General features: G+C 34.0%; 1 protein-coding gene across 1 annotated transcript in view; it reads right to left on the bottom strand.

The window, feature by feature from the left end:
* The window catches only part of LOC149779152 (neuronal calcium sensor 1-like), a 161,085-nt gene that overhangs the window by 62,446 nt on the left and 78,084 nt on the right, over positions 1-20,555 (bottom strand). The window contains exon 4 of the mRNA XM_089939712.1: positions 17,308-17,397. Coding sequence (XP_089795838.1) covers positions 17,308-17,397 — 90 coding nt within the window. The remainder of the gene's footprint in view (positions 1-17,307; positions 17,398-20,555) is intronic.

Raw genomic sequence — 20,555 nt, 5'->3', positions numbered from 1 at the left:
CTCGTATTCATCAAAATCGTCAACTTGCGTGCGCGCGCCAACCTAAATATTGCATCATTGTTGTTTAATTGCCATAACTACTGCTTTTAAATTATATTCACGACAGTTTCCATTAAAATTGTATTATCCAAAAGTAAAACACTAGTTTGATTTTTTTTACATCCTGTCAGATACTGCTCAGTCGATTAAACTTTCAAGTCGCGACTGTCAAAGAGCATCCTACTGAGACTCAAGTCGCGACTGCCAAATAGCATCCTACTGAGACTCAAGTCGCGACTGCCAATTAGCATCCTACAGAGACTCAATTCACGACTGCCAAATAACATCCTACTGAGACTCAAGTCTCGGATCAGCCAATAGTGACTCGAGCCTCGACTAAGCTTCATGTTTTGCCAGATAACTCTTACCAAGACATTAATTTGCATCCCGAGATGTTACTGTCTCTATATTTCTTTTCTTCCGTTATTCAAAAATTCTCAGAAAAAGAGCAGCTAATCATGGAAGATTATCTGCATAGCTGTCATTAATCCCACACGACATGTCATTCGTGTTAATTTTGTTACTGTACTTTCATCAAAGACTGAAGAATTTATCGTGGATAGAGGAATACAGTCTAAATAAAGATATTTGCTCTCAGTCAACATTCATGAATAAAACTCCAAGAAAATAGGAAAACATATTGGCAATAGGATTGTTTAGGCAGAGATCAATAATAAATTGAATCAAAGACAGGATTATAGCATCATTAACACAGACGGAACTTTCTGGACCTAATCGAGGAGTATCAATGAATGTTCTTACAATTATGGATGTTAATAAAATTTATCATAATTCTGGATCAGACGAGAAATATTTACTGAACAATTGATTATGTATTCATGAGAAAATCAAAGAGGAATAAAAGACGATAAGAGAAGAAGAAAACAAAAGAACACAATTGTAAGCTGTAAATTGACTGTATTATTAATTATGGTAGTATTAGGAAACTGTCTACATATGTAATCATTAAAAAAACGAATCATAGTGTGCGTGCAATCAGTAATTAATAAGAATTATACTGTACATACCATCCGTAATAACAAAAATAATCCTGTATTTGCTGCCACTAATCAATAATAATCCTACTGTGCACAGCAGACTAATCATAATGTACGTCCAATTAGTAATTAACAAAAATACTACTCTACATAACATCCATAAAAATAAGACTGATACTGCACATACCAAATGTAATTAAAAAGAACTTAATAATGATTCTGATGTACGTGTGGTCAGTAATCAATAGTGATGTACATATCAACACTTTTTAAGAATCATACTGTAAATACCGTCAATAATCAATAAGAATCATCCTCAAATTGCCATGAATAATGAATAACAATCTAACTATATATATATATATATATATATATATATATATATATATATATATATATATATATATATATATATATATATATATACATATATATATATACATATATATATATATATATATATATATATATATATATATATATATATATATATATATATATATATATATATATATATATATATAATCAATAAGTAATACAAATCCTACTGTACATACCATCAAAAGTTAACATGAATCTTTCTGTAGTACCCAAAGTAATCATTAACAGTCATTCTGTACTTGCCAAGATAAATCAATACAAATCATGTTATACATGCAATCGATAACTAATATGAATCCTTTTGTAAATACCATAAGTAATCCATAAGACTCCTGCTGTGCATACTGTACTTGCCAGAGTAATCAATAAGTACCCTACTGTGCATACCGTATGTGATCAGTAAGGATGTAACTGTCACTATAATCAGTAATCAATACTAATCCTACTGTACTTGCCAGGAGTAATCAATAAGGACCCTACTGTGCATACTGTATGTGATCAGTAAGGATGTAACTGTCACTATAATCAGTAATCAATACTAATCCTACTGTACTTGCCAGAGTAATCAATAAGGACCCTACTGTGCATACTGTATGTGATCAGTAAGGATGTAACTGTCAATATAATCAGTAATCAATACTAATCATACCGTACTTGCCAGGAGTAATAAATAAGGACCCTACTGTGCATACTGTATGTGATCAGTAAGGATGTAACTGTCAATATAATCAGTAATCAATACTAATACTACTGTACTTGCCAGAGTAATCAATAAGGACCCTACTGTGCATACTGTATGTGATCAGAAAGGATCTAACTGTCAATATAATCAGTAATCAATACTAATCATACTGTACACGCCAGAGTAATCAATAAGGACCCTACTGTGTATACAGTATGTGATCAGTAAGGATGTAACTGTCAATATAATCAGTAATCAATACTAATCCTACTGTACTTGCCAGGAGTAATCAATAAGGACCCTACTGTGCATACTGTATGTGATCAGTAAGGATGTAACTGTCAATATAATCAGTAATCAATACCTATCATATTGTACTTGCCAGGTGTAATCAATAAGGACCCTACTGTACATACTGTATGTGATCAGTAAGGATGTAACTGTCAATATAATCAGTAATCAATGCTAATCCTACTGTACTTGCCAGGAGTAATCAATAAGGACCCTACTGTGCATACTGTATGTGATCAGTAAGGATGTAACTGTAAATATAATCAGTAATCAATACTAATCCTACTGTACTTGCCAGGAGTAATCAATAAGGACCCTACTGTGCATACTGTATGTGATCAGTAAGGATGTAACTGTAAATATAATAAGTAATTAATACTAATCCTACTGTACTTGCCAGAGTAATCAATAAGGACACTACTGTGCATACTGTATGTGATCAGTAAGGATGTAACTGTCAATATAATCATTAATCAATACGAATCCTACTGTACTTGCCAGAGTAATCAATAAGGACCCTACTATGAATACCATCATTAACTAAATACGAATCACACTGTGGATACCATCAGTAATCAGTAAGGACCCTGCTATTAATACCATCATTAACTAAATACGAATCACACTGTGCATACCATCAGTAATCAATAAGGACCCTACTATGAATACCATCATTAACTAAATACGAATCACACTGTGCATACCATCATTAACTAAATACGAATCACACTGTGCATACCATCAGTAATCAATAATAATTTGATACTGCATGCCATCAATTATCAGTAGGAATCAAACTGTACATACAATCAGAAACCAATAACAATTATACTATACGTACCATCAGTAATCGATAAAACACATCACATATAATCAATATTATGACTGTACACGCCAGTTGTAATAAAAAAAGAATCCTAATGTACGTGCAATCTGTAACCAGTAAGGATCTATACATGCAATCTGTAACCAATAAGAATCATTATATACAATCAGTAACCATTAGGAATCATTCTATGCAATCAGTAACCAATAGGAATCTATATATGTAATCAGTAATCAATAAGAATCTATATATGCAATCAGTAGTCAATAGGTATCTATATATGCAATCAGTAATCAATAAGAATCTATATATGCAATCAGTAACCAATAGGAATCTATATATGCAATCAGTAACCAATAGGAATCTATATATGCAATCAGTAATCAATAAGAATCTATATATGCAATCAGTAATCAATAAGAATCTATATATGCAATCAGTAATCAATAAAAATCTATATATGCAATCAGTTACCAATAAGAATCATGCTGTACATACTATCATTCATCAATACGACTTCTGCTGTGTATACTCTTAATAATCAATATCATGACTGTACATGCAATCAGTAATCAAATAGAATCCGACTGTATATGCAATCAGTAATCAATAAGAATCTATATATATATATATATATATATATATATATATATATATATATATATATATATATATATATATATATATATATATAAATCAGTAATAAATAAAATCCTATTGTACGTGCAATCGCTAATCATTATATATATATATATATATATATATATATATATATATATATATATATATATATTTCATCAGCAATCAAAAACAGAAGTACTGTGCATAACATCATTAATCAATAATCGGTATATGTATGTCATCCGCAAAATGATCAGAAATCCAGAAATAGTATTGCACATGCAACCTGTGCCAACCATCAATAATCTGAAAATATCCCGATATACGTACCGTCAGTTATCAATAACAATCACACTGTACATACCGTCAGTAATCAGTAACAATCACACTGTACAAACCATCATTATTAAGAAAGAATCATGCTGTACATACCGTCAGTTATCAGTAACATTCGCACTGTATATACCATTAGTTATCAATAACAATCACACTGTACAAACCATCAGAATCAGTAACAATCACTATGTACATACCATCAGTATTAAGAAAGAATCATGCTGTACATACCATCAGTTATCAGTAACAATCACAATGTACATGCCATTAGTTATCAGTAGCAATCACACTGTACATACCATCAGTAATGAGAAAGAATCCTGATGTGCATAACATCAGTAATCAGTACCTATAACAATGTACATACTATTAGTAATCAGAAAGAACCCTGATGTACAATACAATATGTAATCAGAAAGAATCTTGACATACATACCGTCAGTAATCAGCAACAATCACACTGTACATGCCATCAGTAATCAGTAACGATTACACTGAACATACCATCAGTAATCAGAAAGAATCCTGATGTACAATACAATCAGTAATCAGAAAGAATCCTGATGTACATACCATCAGCAATCAGTAACAATCACACTGTATATATCATTGCTAATCAGTAACAATTACACTGTACATACCATCAGTAATCAGAAAGAATCCTGATGTATATGGCATCAGTAATCAGTAATAATCACACTGTACATACCATCATTAATCATAAAAATACAGTACTAACCATCAGTAATCATCAAGAATCGGACTATATGACAAGTAATACAGAAGTATCTTATCAAACATACCATCAGTAATTAAAAAGAAGTCGTATGTAGATACGATCGATAATCAATAATGGTCTGACAGTACATACCATCAATAATCAGTAGGATTCCCATTGTCGTACCATCAGTAATCAATACGAATCCTACGGTACGTGCCATCAGTAACCAATAAGAATTATACTGTACATACCATTAGTTGATAAGTCATGAACAGGAATTCTATTTTATATACCATTCATAGTCAATAGGGATCTGACTGTAAATATCATCAGTAATCAATAAATCCCTACTGTACATGTAATCAGTAATGAGTACGAATCATACTGTACGTACCATCAGTAACCAGTAAGAATCCTACTGTATGTACGATCAGTAATCAATAAGAAGTCTTCTGTAGATACGATCGATAATCAATAAGAATCTGACACTACATACCATCAGTAATCAGTAAGAATCCTACTGTATATACGATCAGTAATCAATAAATGTCTTCACATATCATCAGTAAGCAATACAAATATATATGTAGGTACCCTCAGTAGTCAGAAAGAGTCTGTACGTACCATTATTAATCAATAAGAAGACCGTACAGATCAAAAGTAATCAATAAGATGACCGTACAGACCAAATGTAATCAATAAGATGACCATACAGATCAAATGTAATCAATAAGATGACCGTACAGACCAAATGTAATCAACAAGATGACCGTTCAGACCAAATGTAGAATGTTCCTAATAAAATAACACGCAATCGAACTCGCTTGTAAAAGACGAAATTGATAAATGACAGGAAAAAAATATGTATAAACGTCAAAAACAGAGATCATTGCACAATATATGAAATAATGTCAAAGCATAATAAATGACGTACATAACACATTGAGAATGTTTGACTTAAATAAATCCAGAAAGTTTTCAGTTGTAACCTAAATATTTTCTCTCAGAACTCTACCTAATAATTTCGTTTTTGATGACACACACATTCAATATATTCTAAATTATTAGGTTTCATACTGAATTTTGTTTCAGTATCAATGCTTTTGATAGAACATGTCATAGAGAATGAATTGTTGCAAGCAGAAAGATCAAATCTAACGGCAGCTAAATCTAATGAGAGTACAATACCGATGTGATAGTCTCATTGTTTCAAAAGCAATGAATACTTAAAGAAACCTTTGATTGCTATGCTAGATCACGTGCTAAAAAAGGACTAATATTTTAAAGAAAATAAAATTAAGGAAATGGTATTGATTATTGACTTCGTCTGCCAGGTCTGAAACTGACACCGGTCTGTAATTCTTCGTCTGCATTTGCTATGCAGTTTCAGTATAAAGCCAATGTGGGCATGTGAGAAAGCCTGCCAGTAGCTTCTCGTGGGTCGGTGGTTCTTTCCGGGGTTTTCCGGGTTCTTCCTCCACCATTAATACTGGCCGCCATGTATAGCCTATCGTGCTGAAAAATGGCGTTAAACCCCACAACAACAACAACAACAGTATAAAGAATTTTTGACATTCGTAACGTATGTATGGTTTTGTTTAGACTAGTTAAGGTTCCATGTTGATGTGACGTAATGTTATTCAGTGCATATCTATTTCTTGTTTCCTTCCTCTCCGGATACAGAAATGTTGTCCTATAAACTCGACTGATGGTGTATATTTATTTCTCCGGCGTGATATATCTTGGTTGCCAAACGAAATGATTTGATTCCGGCCATGACACAAATTAGACTGGACATATGAAACTTTACGCAGAGAGAAACAAGGTGTAAACTGTAGGCTTTTCATACCACTGCCAGGATTTGGAAATTCAAAGCCCAGATTTCATCAATGGCACGAATCTGATTTGATGTATTTGTTCATAGTGATTGTCTAGTTCCAATATGACTGCATGCTAATCGTTTTCAAATTGAACCACAGAATGTAGACTTCAAGTACATTCAGTTATTTGTTATTTCGTGTACTTTTAAAACACAATAATTCTTCAGGCAAGAATTGCGAGCCGGAGTAAAAAAGATGCAAATGAAAACGATTAAATACTGCTGTTAAAAACCTTTAATACTATGCCTGGTTTTATTTCATCCAACCCGTATTGAAATGATTCCTTTCACAATCCATATCCATGAAACTTGAGTAACAACTGGAAGACAAATCTATCTGTGACTAGTGTGTTTGGGAGTAAATTGAAATATATAGCGACACATGACATCGCCTTCCATGATATTTGGAGAAATGAACGCGCTAATTAGGCTTCATTCTGTATGCAAATAGTTGACATCTGATTTGCAGACAGTTTGCTTTTAAAAAAATAAATAAAACCAGTCTTAACTGGATTGAGGTCTTACATTATTTACAACAGTGATAGGGAACCATAACTATTGAGTATGAGCTGTTTCCGTCCGTTTGCTGGAAATGATCAGTTCCAACAAATTATGTATACTCTTTATATAAGAATGGAACTCACAAAAGAGGAACAAGAGGAACTGATCTTAAAGTATATAATACTGGTCTATTTTGGGTCTTTCTTGACATGTGTTAGCAACGTAGCATACCTTGGCCTGATATTACAAGTCTATGGGACTTCTTGTCAAATATACCGACATGAAAAAGAACAACACTTTTTCGATAAGTGATCTTGAGATTTTGACAAGAAACATCCTGGAGAGTTCGATATGTGAAGTGTATTTGATAATCCTTCAATCTAAATCAGGAAAATGCTAAAGGGCTTTCACTTGATGAGAGTAAGAAAATGTACAGTCATATTTGTATCACATATAGTCCCTTAAAGTCGTATTCCCCCACAAAATAAATGTAAAACTAAAAATGACATTCATTTCATTTATATCTCAGGGCGGTTTTAAAACGAGTTCCCTACGGCCAAAATTCATCTTGAATTTTCTGTTTGGATTATTTCACGTCTAGTGTAGTCCCTTCTTTGTGGACTAAAAATAGCATCGATTATACTCAGAATACGAGAGCAGTTTCCTCAGATTGTAAGTATCCACGGCATTTTGGGTATTGTTCCAGGTCCATTATACTTTCAAAGACAGAAATATTTTAGGTTAAGAATAAAGCGTGTGATATTGACACTCTGGACGAATGTGAGCAAGCGATTTATACTTGTTCGGCCGACCCTCGGTTTATTATGGGTGACGTGTACAGTTGCGTGCGCAACCCTGACCTTTCGCCAGGTTGACTACATGTTTGTGACTAGCAACGTACTGGAAATCACATTAACCTTGTTAATATATGATCTCGTCTGGCGGATGATGCCGTTTCCTGTTCGTATTCTCTATTATTTCTTAAATTCGATGAAATTTTTGTCCAAACGTTTAGCTATTCTTGGAGGAGCCACACAATCACGTCATGCCAGTATCTCGGGTTTCTGTTTTTGCTGTAATGGAATGCAACGTCAATGTCCTGAATAACAAAATGGAGGCTCGCATCCTGGGAAATTCAGAGTTTCAAGGATCAAATTTAGTTTCGCATTTATTGCATCATGCTCTTTTGATGCAATAATTTGGTGGAAAGAGTGGGTCTCTATTTCTTCGAAATTATGACGTCAGTGAGAATTGCTAATGTAATCACATCGCACTGTTTAAATAGGGAAGACTATTATTTTTATATCCACAATATTATGATATTAGGGATTATTTTTTGCAAGGAAGAAACATTAGAGTTTTAAAATGTGATCAAGGGATAAAGATCCCATGCCCATTGACGCGAGTAGAGAACAGTAGTCCAATACTTAAGTTTTAAATATACAATATGTACATATTTATGTATAATTGGCTAACGTCAAAACGTATGCTAACTGAGATAAACCTGGCCTTTATCTGGAAATATATAATTATATGCCATGACTAGACAATGATCTAGAGATGTTATAGCACCATCTTCATCACATGTACCCTATATAACGGTATCATATTTAGCGCATTTATGTGACCACAAATGAGAACAAAATCATCTTCATCATATTTCTGTCCTCGTCTCCTACAGTTTCTGTCATCGCCCATAAGAACAAAATCACCCTCATTCCATTTCTTTGATCACTCATAAGCACAAAATCATCTTAATCACATTTCCCCTGACGAAGCCCATCAGCACAAAATCATCTTAATCACATTTCCCCTGACGAAGCCCATCAGCACAAAATCATCTTAATCACATTTCCCCTGACGAAGCCCATCAGCACAAAATCATCTTAATCACATTTCCCCTGACGAAGCCCATCAGCACAAAATCATCTTAATCATATTTCCCCTGACGAAACCCATCAACACAAAATCATCTTAATCACATTTCCCCTGACGAAGCCCATCAGCACAAAATCATCTTAATCATATTTCCCCTGACGAAGCCCACCAGTACAAAATCATCTTAATCACATTTCCCCTGACGAAGCCCATCAACACAAAATTATATTCGTCATATTTCTGTCCGCACCCTAAAAGACAAAAGCATCTTCGTCATGTTTTGGACATCACCCATTATCAGAAAATCATCTTCATCACAGTCATCTTCATCACATTTATCTAACCACCTATAAGCACAAAATCATCTTCAGCACTTTTCTGTCCTCATCTATATCCACAAAATCGTCTACTACAGTTTCTGTCATCACCCATAAGAACAAAACCATCCTCATTCCATTTTTTTGATCACCCATAATCACAAAATCATCATCGTCACATTTATATCATCGCCAATAATAACAAAATCATCTTCGTTATATTTCTCTCGTCACACATGATCACAATAGTACCTTCATGACATTTGTCAACACTCGGAAATACACAATTATCTTCATAATAATAATAATAATAATAATAATAACGAGGACTTTGTAAAGCGCCTAGACTTTAGAAGCTCTAAGCGATTTACAACATTAGACAACACCTAGAACACAAAACAACATATATAATGCTATGATTACAAAAGAAACAAACACAATGAAATTAGAAAACATAAAAACATGCTGAACATATTTAAGGTAGGAAACATTACTAGGTCTTTAAGTTTGTTCTTGCAGTCGCAATAAGTGAGTTTTAAGAGCACTCTTGAATGGGAACACATTTCTCCCATCGCCCATAGCACAAAATCATATTCATCACATTTGTCTGGCCACCCATAAGCAGACTCGTGTTTATATCACATTTGTCATCACTCACTAGCACAAAATCAGCTTCATCACATTTTTGTCATCGCTCATAATCAAAATAATCATCTTCATCACAGTTCTGTCCTCACCCAAGAGCACAAAGCAAAGTGTCGATCATAGTTTATGGCTTCATGCCAGTGTTTCAAACTTTAAGAGTAAGATAGTTGTCAGTTGATTTACCTGCACACTTACAATGGGCTTGTTTAGATAATTCAGTGATTGTAAATCAGAGCTACCTACATCCCTATTATCTTGTTAGACAAGTGCTTAAAATTCCTAAAGTGAAGTTCTCTGGCTGTCGATATGAAATGTTTCTGGAATCCATCTGCACATTTCTTGAATATCAAAAACTCGTTATTGTTGCACAAAGTGGGCAAAGAAAATGAGACCCTCCCTCCCTACACACACACACACACACACACACACACACACACACAAAGACCCCCAAACGAAACAAAACAAAACAAAACACGCTGGAATGTTAAAACTATTGCACGTGTCAGATTGTTTTGTCTTGTTAAAATTGTTATCGAATAATTCCCAAGTAATGAGTTGTGCAAAAGTCATCAATAATACATTTGGCAGTGATCAGAAGTGTTCGTTGATTTGAATCTTGAAGAACAAGATGGGTTATTTCCGTGTGTATGCTGTACATTTACAAGAAAATCGTGTGGATTGATCTAAATTTACCCAAGATTCTTTATTAGTTTCTTCCAGAGTTTTATTAACAGAAAAATATACTAATATAACAATATGGGAGGCGAATGAGTGTTTTCCGCCATTTATGAAATCACAATAATATGCCTGGATAAGCTGGTATTAGAAGCTGCAATATTCACAACTTCAGCTACGTCCATCAAATGTCTGGTCGTCAGCTTGATCGACTAAGGCTTGAATGACAGTTAATTTAACTCCTACCAATGCTTTCCATGTACTGAGCTGCCATGTTGCATTCCGAGCAGGTTTCAGTTTAATTGTCCTCCACCCTAAGGCGAGGGAATATTGAAATATTCATCGTTCGTCCGCCTCTTCGTCATAAATTAACTCTTGCATGCACAAGTGATTTATCGGATTTTCAAGAATTTGATAGACATTTTAGTGGGTTTTCTGACAGTTTAATTTGTCTTTACAATGTGGGGGATCTGAAATGTATTCTAAGAATAATTTGCAATCCAATGAATGTCCTTTTTACAAATTTGTACTTTCCAAAAGGTCTATACCGGGTTCGGAAACAGAAACTTTGGTTATCTACAACTACTAACTGCGTCAACATTCTTAATATTCTTAATGTAACCAATAAAACGTCATCATTGGGAGTTTAGTCTGAATTCGAAAAGTCAGTTACTATATACTGGCTCTTTTTATACCACGATGTCTGAATATGAATAGCATTAAAACAAAAAGCGGCGTACAGTCTCCATGAAGGAAATGAAAAGCTCAGTACCAGGATAAAAGGATAATATAAAAAATTACCTAAATTTCCGATTAGTTTTTGTCAGTGTAAATTTCCGTGTGCTTCAGTTATTTGTCGAATTAATAATACATCGACTAGTTGGAATTCTAATGTCTCCGTCATATTTTTTCTGCATAATATTTTTCCTAACATTGATACTGTCGCTTAATTATACTCTTGACTTAACTGGAATGCGATATGCTCATAAAATTAATTTTTCATAAGGAAGTCAAATGCTTTGTGCAGATACTGCTTTCGTAGGCCCCACTGATTACATAAATGTAGACTTGGCACGTGCTAGGCGCAGGATGGATTGCAAACTCAACATAGTTCATCGGAACTTAGAACCCGACATCAAAAGAACAAGAAAAGAACTAGAAACCTCCCCGCAATAATGTAGGTTAGTAGTCAATCTGTTCGCATGAAAGAGGTTTTTAATGATTTCCTTCACTTTCTTGTTTATATAGAGTGGTTTAATTAATTGTTGGTTGACATAAAAGATCAGTACGTGCAATAGTGTACATACATGTAGACAGGCATGAAAGACTTGACATATTGCCACAGGTTTTGTCGCCTTAGAAACTATATAATAAATTAAGTATTTTTATTTCGCTTTTCTAGGTTCTAGTAGTTCTGTCTTTTAATTTTGTGATGGAATGTGATACAAATATATTACATTAAAATACCACTCATGTCTACTCACATAAGAATTACAAATGATAACTTCAAAATGTTTCAGTCAAAATTAGTAAGGATGTTTCTTAATGTGTGTACATTTTTGTTTCTATACTACGCACACAAATATGAAGAAAGTCTGTGCTCTGAAACGGGACCCTAGAAAGAAAATGACCATTACAGTTTATTCTTTCAATGTTTAAACGCCCTTCTTAGCACAACCATACTTGTGTTTTGTTATTCGTAATCCACGTAATTTTGATATTAAATTTTAAATTTCAGTGGAAGAATAACTGTAAAATTTATTGCAGAGTCGAATATTACGATGTGTTAATATATTACAGTATCTTTTATTTCGTAACCTTATATGGTCTGGATTTTTAGAATCCGATAGGCTCAACTCAGGAACAATGCACACGTTTAGGAGCCTGTGTGGATTGTGGCCTGATAAATTCCAAGTACTTGACTGGAGTCATTTACTGGTACTTGATACTATTCAAAAACAATATTCATCTGGTCTGAATTGATTAGAAATAATGTACTTCTCCTGACGATCATAAATCATCGTATTTTTTACCTATGACACGAGTGTACAATATCTAGAGTGACTTGCACTTGCTGCTTAAAATAACGTTTTATAATTGCACACGCACTACCCTTCAAGAATAAAATTGTTTACTTTTTTCAAATCTGGCTTGGAGAAAAGATAAAACAAGCACGGGAAACGTGTTTAAATCCTACTTTATCGTGTATCACACATGTCGAACTCCATTTCCTGGGTTGCTACACGTATCTTTGGCTGAATGTCAAACAAAGTACTTCATGAATCTCATCAAGAAGGTAATTTACATCGATTGGCCACATTTATTGCTATAAATCTTGCTGATGACATCGGGGTGTGCTTTAGTTTATTTCCTTTAAATTTTTGGCTATTTTCTTGGCAAAATGCCAGAGTCTGCAACATGGTACTATCTTGAGAGTTTACAAAAATCATTTGTTTTGCTTGAACGATTTAGAATGTGTAATCGAAAGTAATTTCATCAATGTATACCCATGGAAACACAATGTGTACAAGAAACTAGAACTTGAATTCAAAATATGCTAAAGTGGATATATGCACTCCGTTGACAACATGGTCTAGTAATACGTGTATTCGAGAGAGGCTCAAACCATGTGCTTAACTTAAAATTGCAGTTGTTCACTTACTCATTTGTCAAGCCGTATTTAGATCCAAATAGGTTCACTCTATTTAATTAATAATTCATTCATTAGGTAATAGTCAGGGGAATTAACACTAGGGAAATATTTCGATGGCCAAGCGGTGTCAGCTGATACAATCAGTAGCCAGGGAACTAATTACCCTTGCATATCAAACAGCAACAATTACTTGTACACACTCTGATCATTTTGTTCCTCCTACATCGTCACCAAATTTGCATGAAGTATTTCACAAAACGGCGTTGAGATGTACAACTCGGACGCTAAGGATGTCTGAATCACAGAAATCGTTTGGATGTCTTAGGCTTGGGAGCATATAATTCATTGTTCAATACAAAATTAAAAAGGGATGTTACTCTTGCTGCAACATTTATTGTTTTTAGATAGCAAATTTAGGTTTCTGCAGTTAATCAATAATATTGTCTGCCCTTCTGAAACTTCAACTGTTCTGAAAACAATAGGATTCTTTGGCGCTTTTATTTTGTTTGAGGCGAGAAATTATTTGACGTGAAAATTACTTAGGTGCACAAACCCATCTCTTCCCGTTACATATATTTTGTGATACGTACGTCTGCAAACTCCACTTTCTACCCGTCGGGTGTCTATTTAATTACATATGTGTATAAACCCCATTTCCTCCCGTCACAGGTCTACAATACTGTACTATACAATACTATGTGTATTCTGAACATAGTACCGAAGTATTATTATTTATTTGCAACATATCCTATTTTAACATATAGAGAAAGGAGGCAACGCGAGTGTATGTGTATATGTGTCTGTATGTGTATATTTGTCTGTATGTGAATGTGTGTGTGTGTGTGTTTTGATTTTTAACGTGGCTGTAACAATTTTAGTCATATCACTATGATGTATGGAGTGTGGCAGTTTATAGTGATGTCTACCAAAGAGGAAACATGCCGCAGACATGTGACATCATGTCCCACCCAGTGATATTATTCTGACACCAGGCAAACCCGTCATTACACTAACCTCTTAACGCTGAGAGCCAATTGAGTGCCATTGTATGTATGTATGTATGTATGTTTCTCTCTCTGTCTTTCTCTGTCTCTCACTCTCTCTCTCTCTCTCTCTCTCTCTCTCTCTCTCTCTCTCTCTGTTCAGTGTATCCTGAATTTAATTCCGTACCTTGGTATTATAGAGAGTACATACTTTGGTATTATAGACAGTCCATACACTGTTATTATAGACAGTCCATACCTTTGTATTATAGAGAGTAACATACTTTGGTATTACAGAAAGTCCATACATTAGTATTGTTGGCTGTTTATATTTTGGCAATATAGAATCCATACCTTGGTATTATAAACAGTACATGCATTGGTATTATAGACAGTCCATATTTTGTTATTATAAAGAGTCCATACTTTGTTATTATAGACAGTCCATGCTCTGGTATTATTGACCGCCCATACGCTGGTATTATTGACCGTCGATTACTTTGGTATTATAGACAGTTCATTAGGTGGTATCAGAAACCGTCCATTTCTTGGTATTACTAATTGTCAAAAATTTTGTGTTGCAGTCCGTCTATACCTTGGTATTAAAGACCCTCCATACTTTGGTAATGCAGACCATCCACACCTTTGTAATACAGACCGTCAATACTCTAGTACCGTCCATACTTTGGTATTGTTATGCATATTTGATTTAATTTATATTTGATTTAATTTAATTGTTTGTTTGTTAGTTTTATTTTATTTTTTATTCCTTTAGAAGCTATTGTAATGTAGTTTTATTTACTGGATTTTGACATTTTCTAGAATTTTAGTTTGACCTGAATGTTTCGTAAACACTTAATAATAGAAACTTTGTTTCTAATGCTGACTTAGTTCCTGACTTTGATTCAGAATGAGTAAGAGTTGAAGTAAACGACTTTTATTATTATTTGTTTATTCTTTCTTAGTGTCAGATTCATAAAGTGAAATCGAGGCCATACTGGGAGTATGTGATGTTCGGGATGTAAAAAGTTTATATGTTGTTCAAGAACTTGATAATGTGACCCTCATGCGGGAATCTGTTTTGCGTCGTAAATTGGTGTATAACAATTTTCTATAGAAAATATAGTCAGTCGGGCTTTAAACCATCAACACTTCAAGGTATTTTGTTGTGACCAGTTTGAATTGAATTTTTTATTTTCAATTCTTAAAATTATTTTGATTCCAAGAGATTATTTTTCCCCTGAAATACTTGTGCTCTAAACTAATTCTCGGACAAAGACAGTTATAGAAATTCAAACACTGGACTATTGTTTTCTGTGCTTCAACAAAGAATTGTTGACACGTCAGTACAACATTGACCACAGAATACGTTATCGCCTTTCATTCCTTTTGGACTTCATCGAGATTCGAACTCAGTCTCATTAGGACATTTTATAACTAGGACTTTTATTTCTTTAATATCTTCGATTAATCTTGGATTATTATTTTTCTCACTTTTGCATTGTTTTTCAAGGGAAATAAATTATTTGTTAAATTTTACAACGCTTGTTGTCTTCGCGATTATTTTCCTTTTATGTAAGAGCCTGAACGTAACAGATTATTTACCGTCCCCACCTTGGTATATATACAGTCCCCACTTTGGTATATGTATGTATGTATGTATGTATGTATGTATACGGTATACATGCCAAATATATATATATATATATATATATATATATATATATATATATATATATATATATATATATATATATATATATCATCCCCTCTTAATTATGTATACCGTCTCCAAACTGACTTTTTTCATTTTGATATAAGGAGGTAAATGTGAATAAAACATACAATTAAAGTATCAGATAATGTGAGATTTGTATATCCGCATTGGTATATATATATATATATATATATATATATATATATATATATATATATATATATATATATATATATATATATATACGGTCCCCACTTTGGTATATATACATATATGTATACCACCCCCACCCTGGTATATATACCGTCCCCACTCTGGTATACCGTCTCCACTTTGGTATATATACCGTCATCTTGCCCCAAGAAATAGTGACTCAATCTCTAAAAAATGGAATGATATCGTAGTTAATTGTAACACTAATAGTTGTTAATAAGCACATATTAAATCCTACAAATCACACATTATCTGATACTTTAATTGTATGTTTTATTGATATTCACCTCCTTATATCGTATGAAAAAGGTCAGTTTCATATCTCTAAGCCTCCCGGTGGTGGATTTAATTTAAGCTTCCGGTGCTTATCACAGAATCAATTGGAATTATTAAATAAATCAAGAGAAATATTAGATGTCAGTCATTAAACATTTAGACATCAAAATGCAAAATAAACTCATATTGCCCAAATAACCTACCCTGTACAAATGAAGCAAATAAGCAACAAGTAAAAAAGGGCAAATACCACTCGTACTCGCTTATAAGACGTGTCAAACTGCAAAAAACAAAGATCCTTCTCTGCCGTAATATAATGCATCTGCATACCAGGATACATTTTTTTTTTGTTCTACGGATTACGTCAAATAAACTGCACAAACCTAGATCTGCCGGCGCAGTATGCGACTGCAGAAATGAGTCTGTGCACTTTTAGTGTCTCTTGACTGATAAGTCAGGACATACGGTAAGCGAACAAAACTTTGGCAGGCATGATAATAACGTCGCATTAATAATTACTCCATGCCTGTCCACGTAGTATCATATTCGATATTACGTTGTTAAAGATGAAAAGGTTCTGCTTTTGTCAATATTTTAACTAGCGAAATTACCTTGGCATTGATAAATTTGATAATTTAACGATAAACAAAGTAATAAAAACTGTAACACACGTACCTTATTTTCATCGAAGACGTTAAAGACAAACTCAGCAAACTTGCTTGGATCCCCGAAAGGAAAGAACTGTTTATAGATCTTCGTGAAACCCTGAAAAAGAATATACATTTCAACATTGTCACTGTTTTGTACTTTTTTGTTACTTAAACGATGGACAATTTTTCCTTTTAAACAGCAGAGAAAACTGTGGACGAAAGTGGTACAAAATGGGCCAAAAACATTTACCTTTGACTGGTACGTGTTTACTCGAAATATTGTCACTATAAATTAGTCAGTCCACATACTCAGAAAACATATATTAAAACTAGCATAAGCCGGACACTATCAGAATAAAACATTTGGCCGTTTCATAGATATGTCCAGGTTATAAAGGTTCGAATAATATTAGAATGACTTCATTGGGTCAGAAATATTTAGTCAGTCTCCAGAGGACGCCAGGTTGAAGGGGCATCGATGACCGTTCATATAAATAACGTAACATTTTTTTCACCAAGGCACGATTTAATGAAAAAGGCGAAATCCACCCCCACCCCATGTCTTGAAAAAGTCACCTTTTGTGAAGAAACTGTTCTTTTTACCAAGATTGTCTAATTAGTACTTGAAAAGTATGTCACCTAACCGAACATTTAAAACATTAAGCTACTTTTGTTAAGGAAAACGATTTGCACTAGTGAGTCCACTTTCTTAACGAAAAAGTAACCGTTCCCATGATAAACGTTGCTTCTCTCACGAAAAAGTTAAATTTTTTGATGAAAACTAAACTTTTTGCAGAACAGAAATAAACTTTTATGTGAAAGGCGTACATCGGCACGAAAAATCACTTGTTTATCAAGAAAAATACATTTTTTTTCTAAAGAGCACACATTCTCACGAAAAATTCCTTGGATGTGTCCTAACACCTTTTTTAGTGAAATAAATTACACTCTTACTGAATATTGCATATTTTGCACAAAAGAAGTAACTTTTTCATAACAAATTTGCTTCGAGGTATAGAGAAGAAAATTTCGTGATAAAGTTACCTTTAAGAAGGCTGCACATCTGTAACCTTTATATAGATTATATGAAAGAAATAACAATTCATTATGAAACCTATATTTCTAATTCTGTCATGAAGTTTTTACAATTTATGTGATGAAAGCACTGTTTCGCAACGACACGAGTTCTCATAACGACTGTATACCGGGCTACTAAATGCATCACCAATATGAAGGAAACCACTGTTTCGCAACAACACCAGTACTCAGAACGACTGTATACCGGGCTACTAAATGCATCACCAATATGAAGGAAACCACTCTTTCGCAACGACACGAGTACTCAGAACGACTGTATACCGGGCTACTAAATGCATCACCAATATGAAGGAAGCCACTGTTTCGTGACGACACGAGTACTCATAACGACTGTATACCGGGCTGCTAAATGCATCACCAATATGAAGGAAACCTTCACAGCTTGATGATATATGAGAGTAACAAAAGATAACCAATAATAATTTACGATAAAAGCGGTCCGCCTAAGCCTAAAATATTGTAACATATTGCCATGGTTAACCAATGTCCCTTTATCGGAATCGTTTATTGAATGGCTTCATGTACATATGAAAACACAAACCTGCAGACAAACCAGCGATAACCTGTTGCATGTTTGCCCTCGCCCCAAACCCGCTGACGTCATAGATAGCTAAGATAGATTTTGTGCAGCTCACTTATCGATCGTCTCCGTGCACACATCAACCATCAGTCTAGCTACTAATATCAGCAATTGTATTTGGCAGGCCGGCAAGCCACTAATATCAGCAACTGTATTTGGCAAATAAAGACATTTGGTACAGCAGATTTAGGTTCTGGTAACATGGCCATGGTGTTAGCTCGGATGGAAAACTTTTCATGAAACAAAGTTAAATGTTCCGTTCAAAATGAGTAAGAGGGCCCCGAGTGGCCTAGTGGTCTAAAGCGCTCTCCGTTACGGATCACTGCCATCTCACCTCTGTCTGCGTAGGTTCGAGTCTCGGATTCGGCCAATGTGGATATGTGAGAAAGCTTGCCAGTAGCTTCTCGAGGGTCGGTGGTTCTTTCCGTGGTTTTCCCGGGTTCTTCCTCCACCATTAATACTGGCCGCCATGTATAGCCTATCGTGTGCTGAAAAATGACGTTAAACCCTACAACAAAAACAACAACAACAACAAAATGAGTAAGAACCATACAGAGTGTAACATTCTACACGAAAAGTGTCGTTACGCGTCCATGCAAAAAGTTGACAAAACAAGTTATTCCGTTCGTGAAAAAGTGGTACTTTTATGGAGAAAAAGCGCAATTTTCATGAAGTAAGCCACTTCCTTCACGATGAATTACACTGACACAATGATACAAACTTTGCTAGAAAAACAATAACACTTATAAATATAAAGTGGCATTTTTCATTGTGAAAAAGAATCCCTTACATATCGGGGCAAATATTTCATGAACAGGATAAATATTCAGAAAAAATGGTATAAGATTGTGACAGATGTGATTCTTTCATTACAAAGGTAACTCTTCACGAAAAAATATGATTTCATACTTTTTTAAAAACGGACTGACACTAACAAGTTTCTTCATAAAATATTCTCACATGTGGCATGCTTGGCCAGGGTACACACTATTTACGTGAAAGAGTGATCAATTTTTCTTGAAGAATTTTACAGTGTAAGCTAATCTAAACCTCATGAACACGGCGGTTTGTTTAGAAAACGTATTAGGTTTTTGCGCAAAAAATGACTTGTATCTTCTTTTTAAATATAAAGTAGTATTCATGAATACAAAATACCACGATAACTACACGAATAGCTATAGATACAGATGGGCCAGTTAGTTAAGTTCCAAAGTAGGTACTGTTGCGTATTTTAGGCTGAATACAAAACGTTTATTAGATAATTCATGATGTGCAAGATACTGATATTTATTATTGTTAATTTTATTTCAATAGTGGACACAATCATGTCACGGACAAATTCGATTTATCAATAGAGTTTGCCTGGGAAATTTTATTCTTTGCTTTGTGCATGTTTTATCTATCAATATTATCTTTTGAAATATGAGACCTTCTTCATGAATAAAAAATGCCACCATGACGACACAAATGGCTATGACACAGATTGGCCAATTTAGTTAAGTTCCAAAGTAATTATTTCGCGTATTTTAGGCTGAATACAAAACGTTTATTAGATTAGATAATTGATGACGTGAAATACACTGATATTTATTATT

Source organism: Sinohyriopsis cumingii, chromosome 17, assembly GCF_028554795.1.
Source record: "Sinohyriopsis cumingii isolate HCF-2022 chromosome 17, ASM2855479v2, whole genome shotgun sequence".
NCBI classification, from domain to species: domain Eukaryota; kingdom Metazoa; phylum Mollusca; class Bivalvia; order Unionida; family Unionidae; genus Sinohyriopsis; species Sinohyriopsis cumingii.
This window is presented reverse-complemented; position numbering and strand designations above follow the sequence as displayed.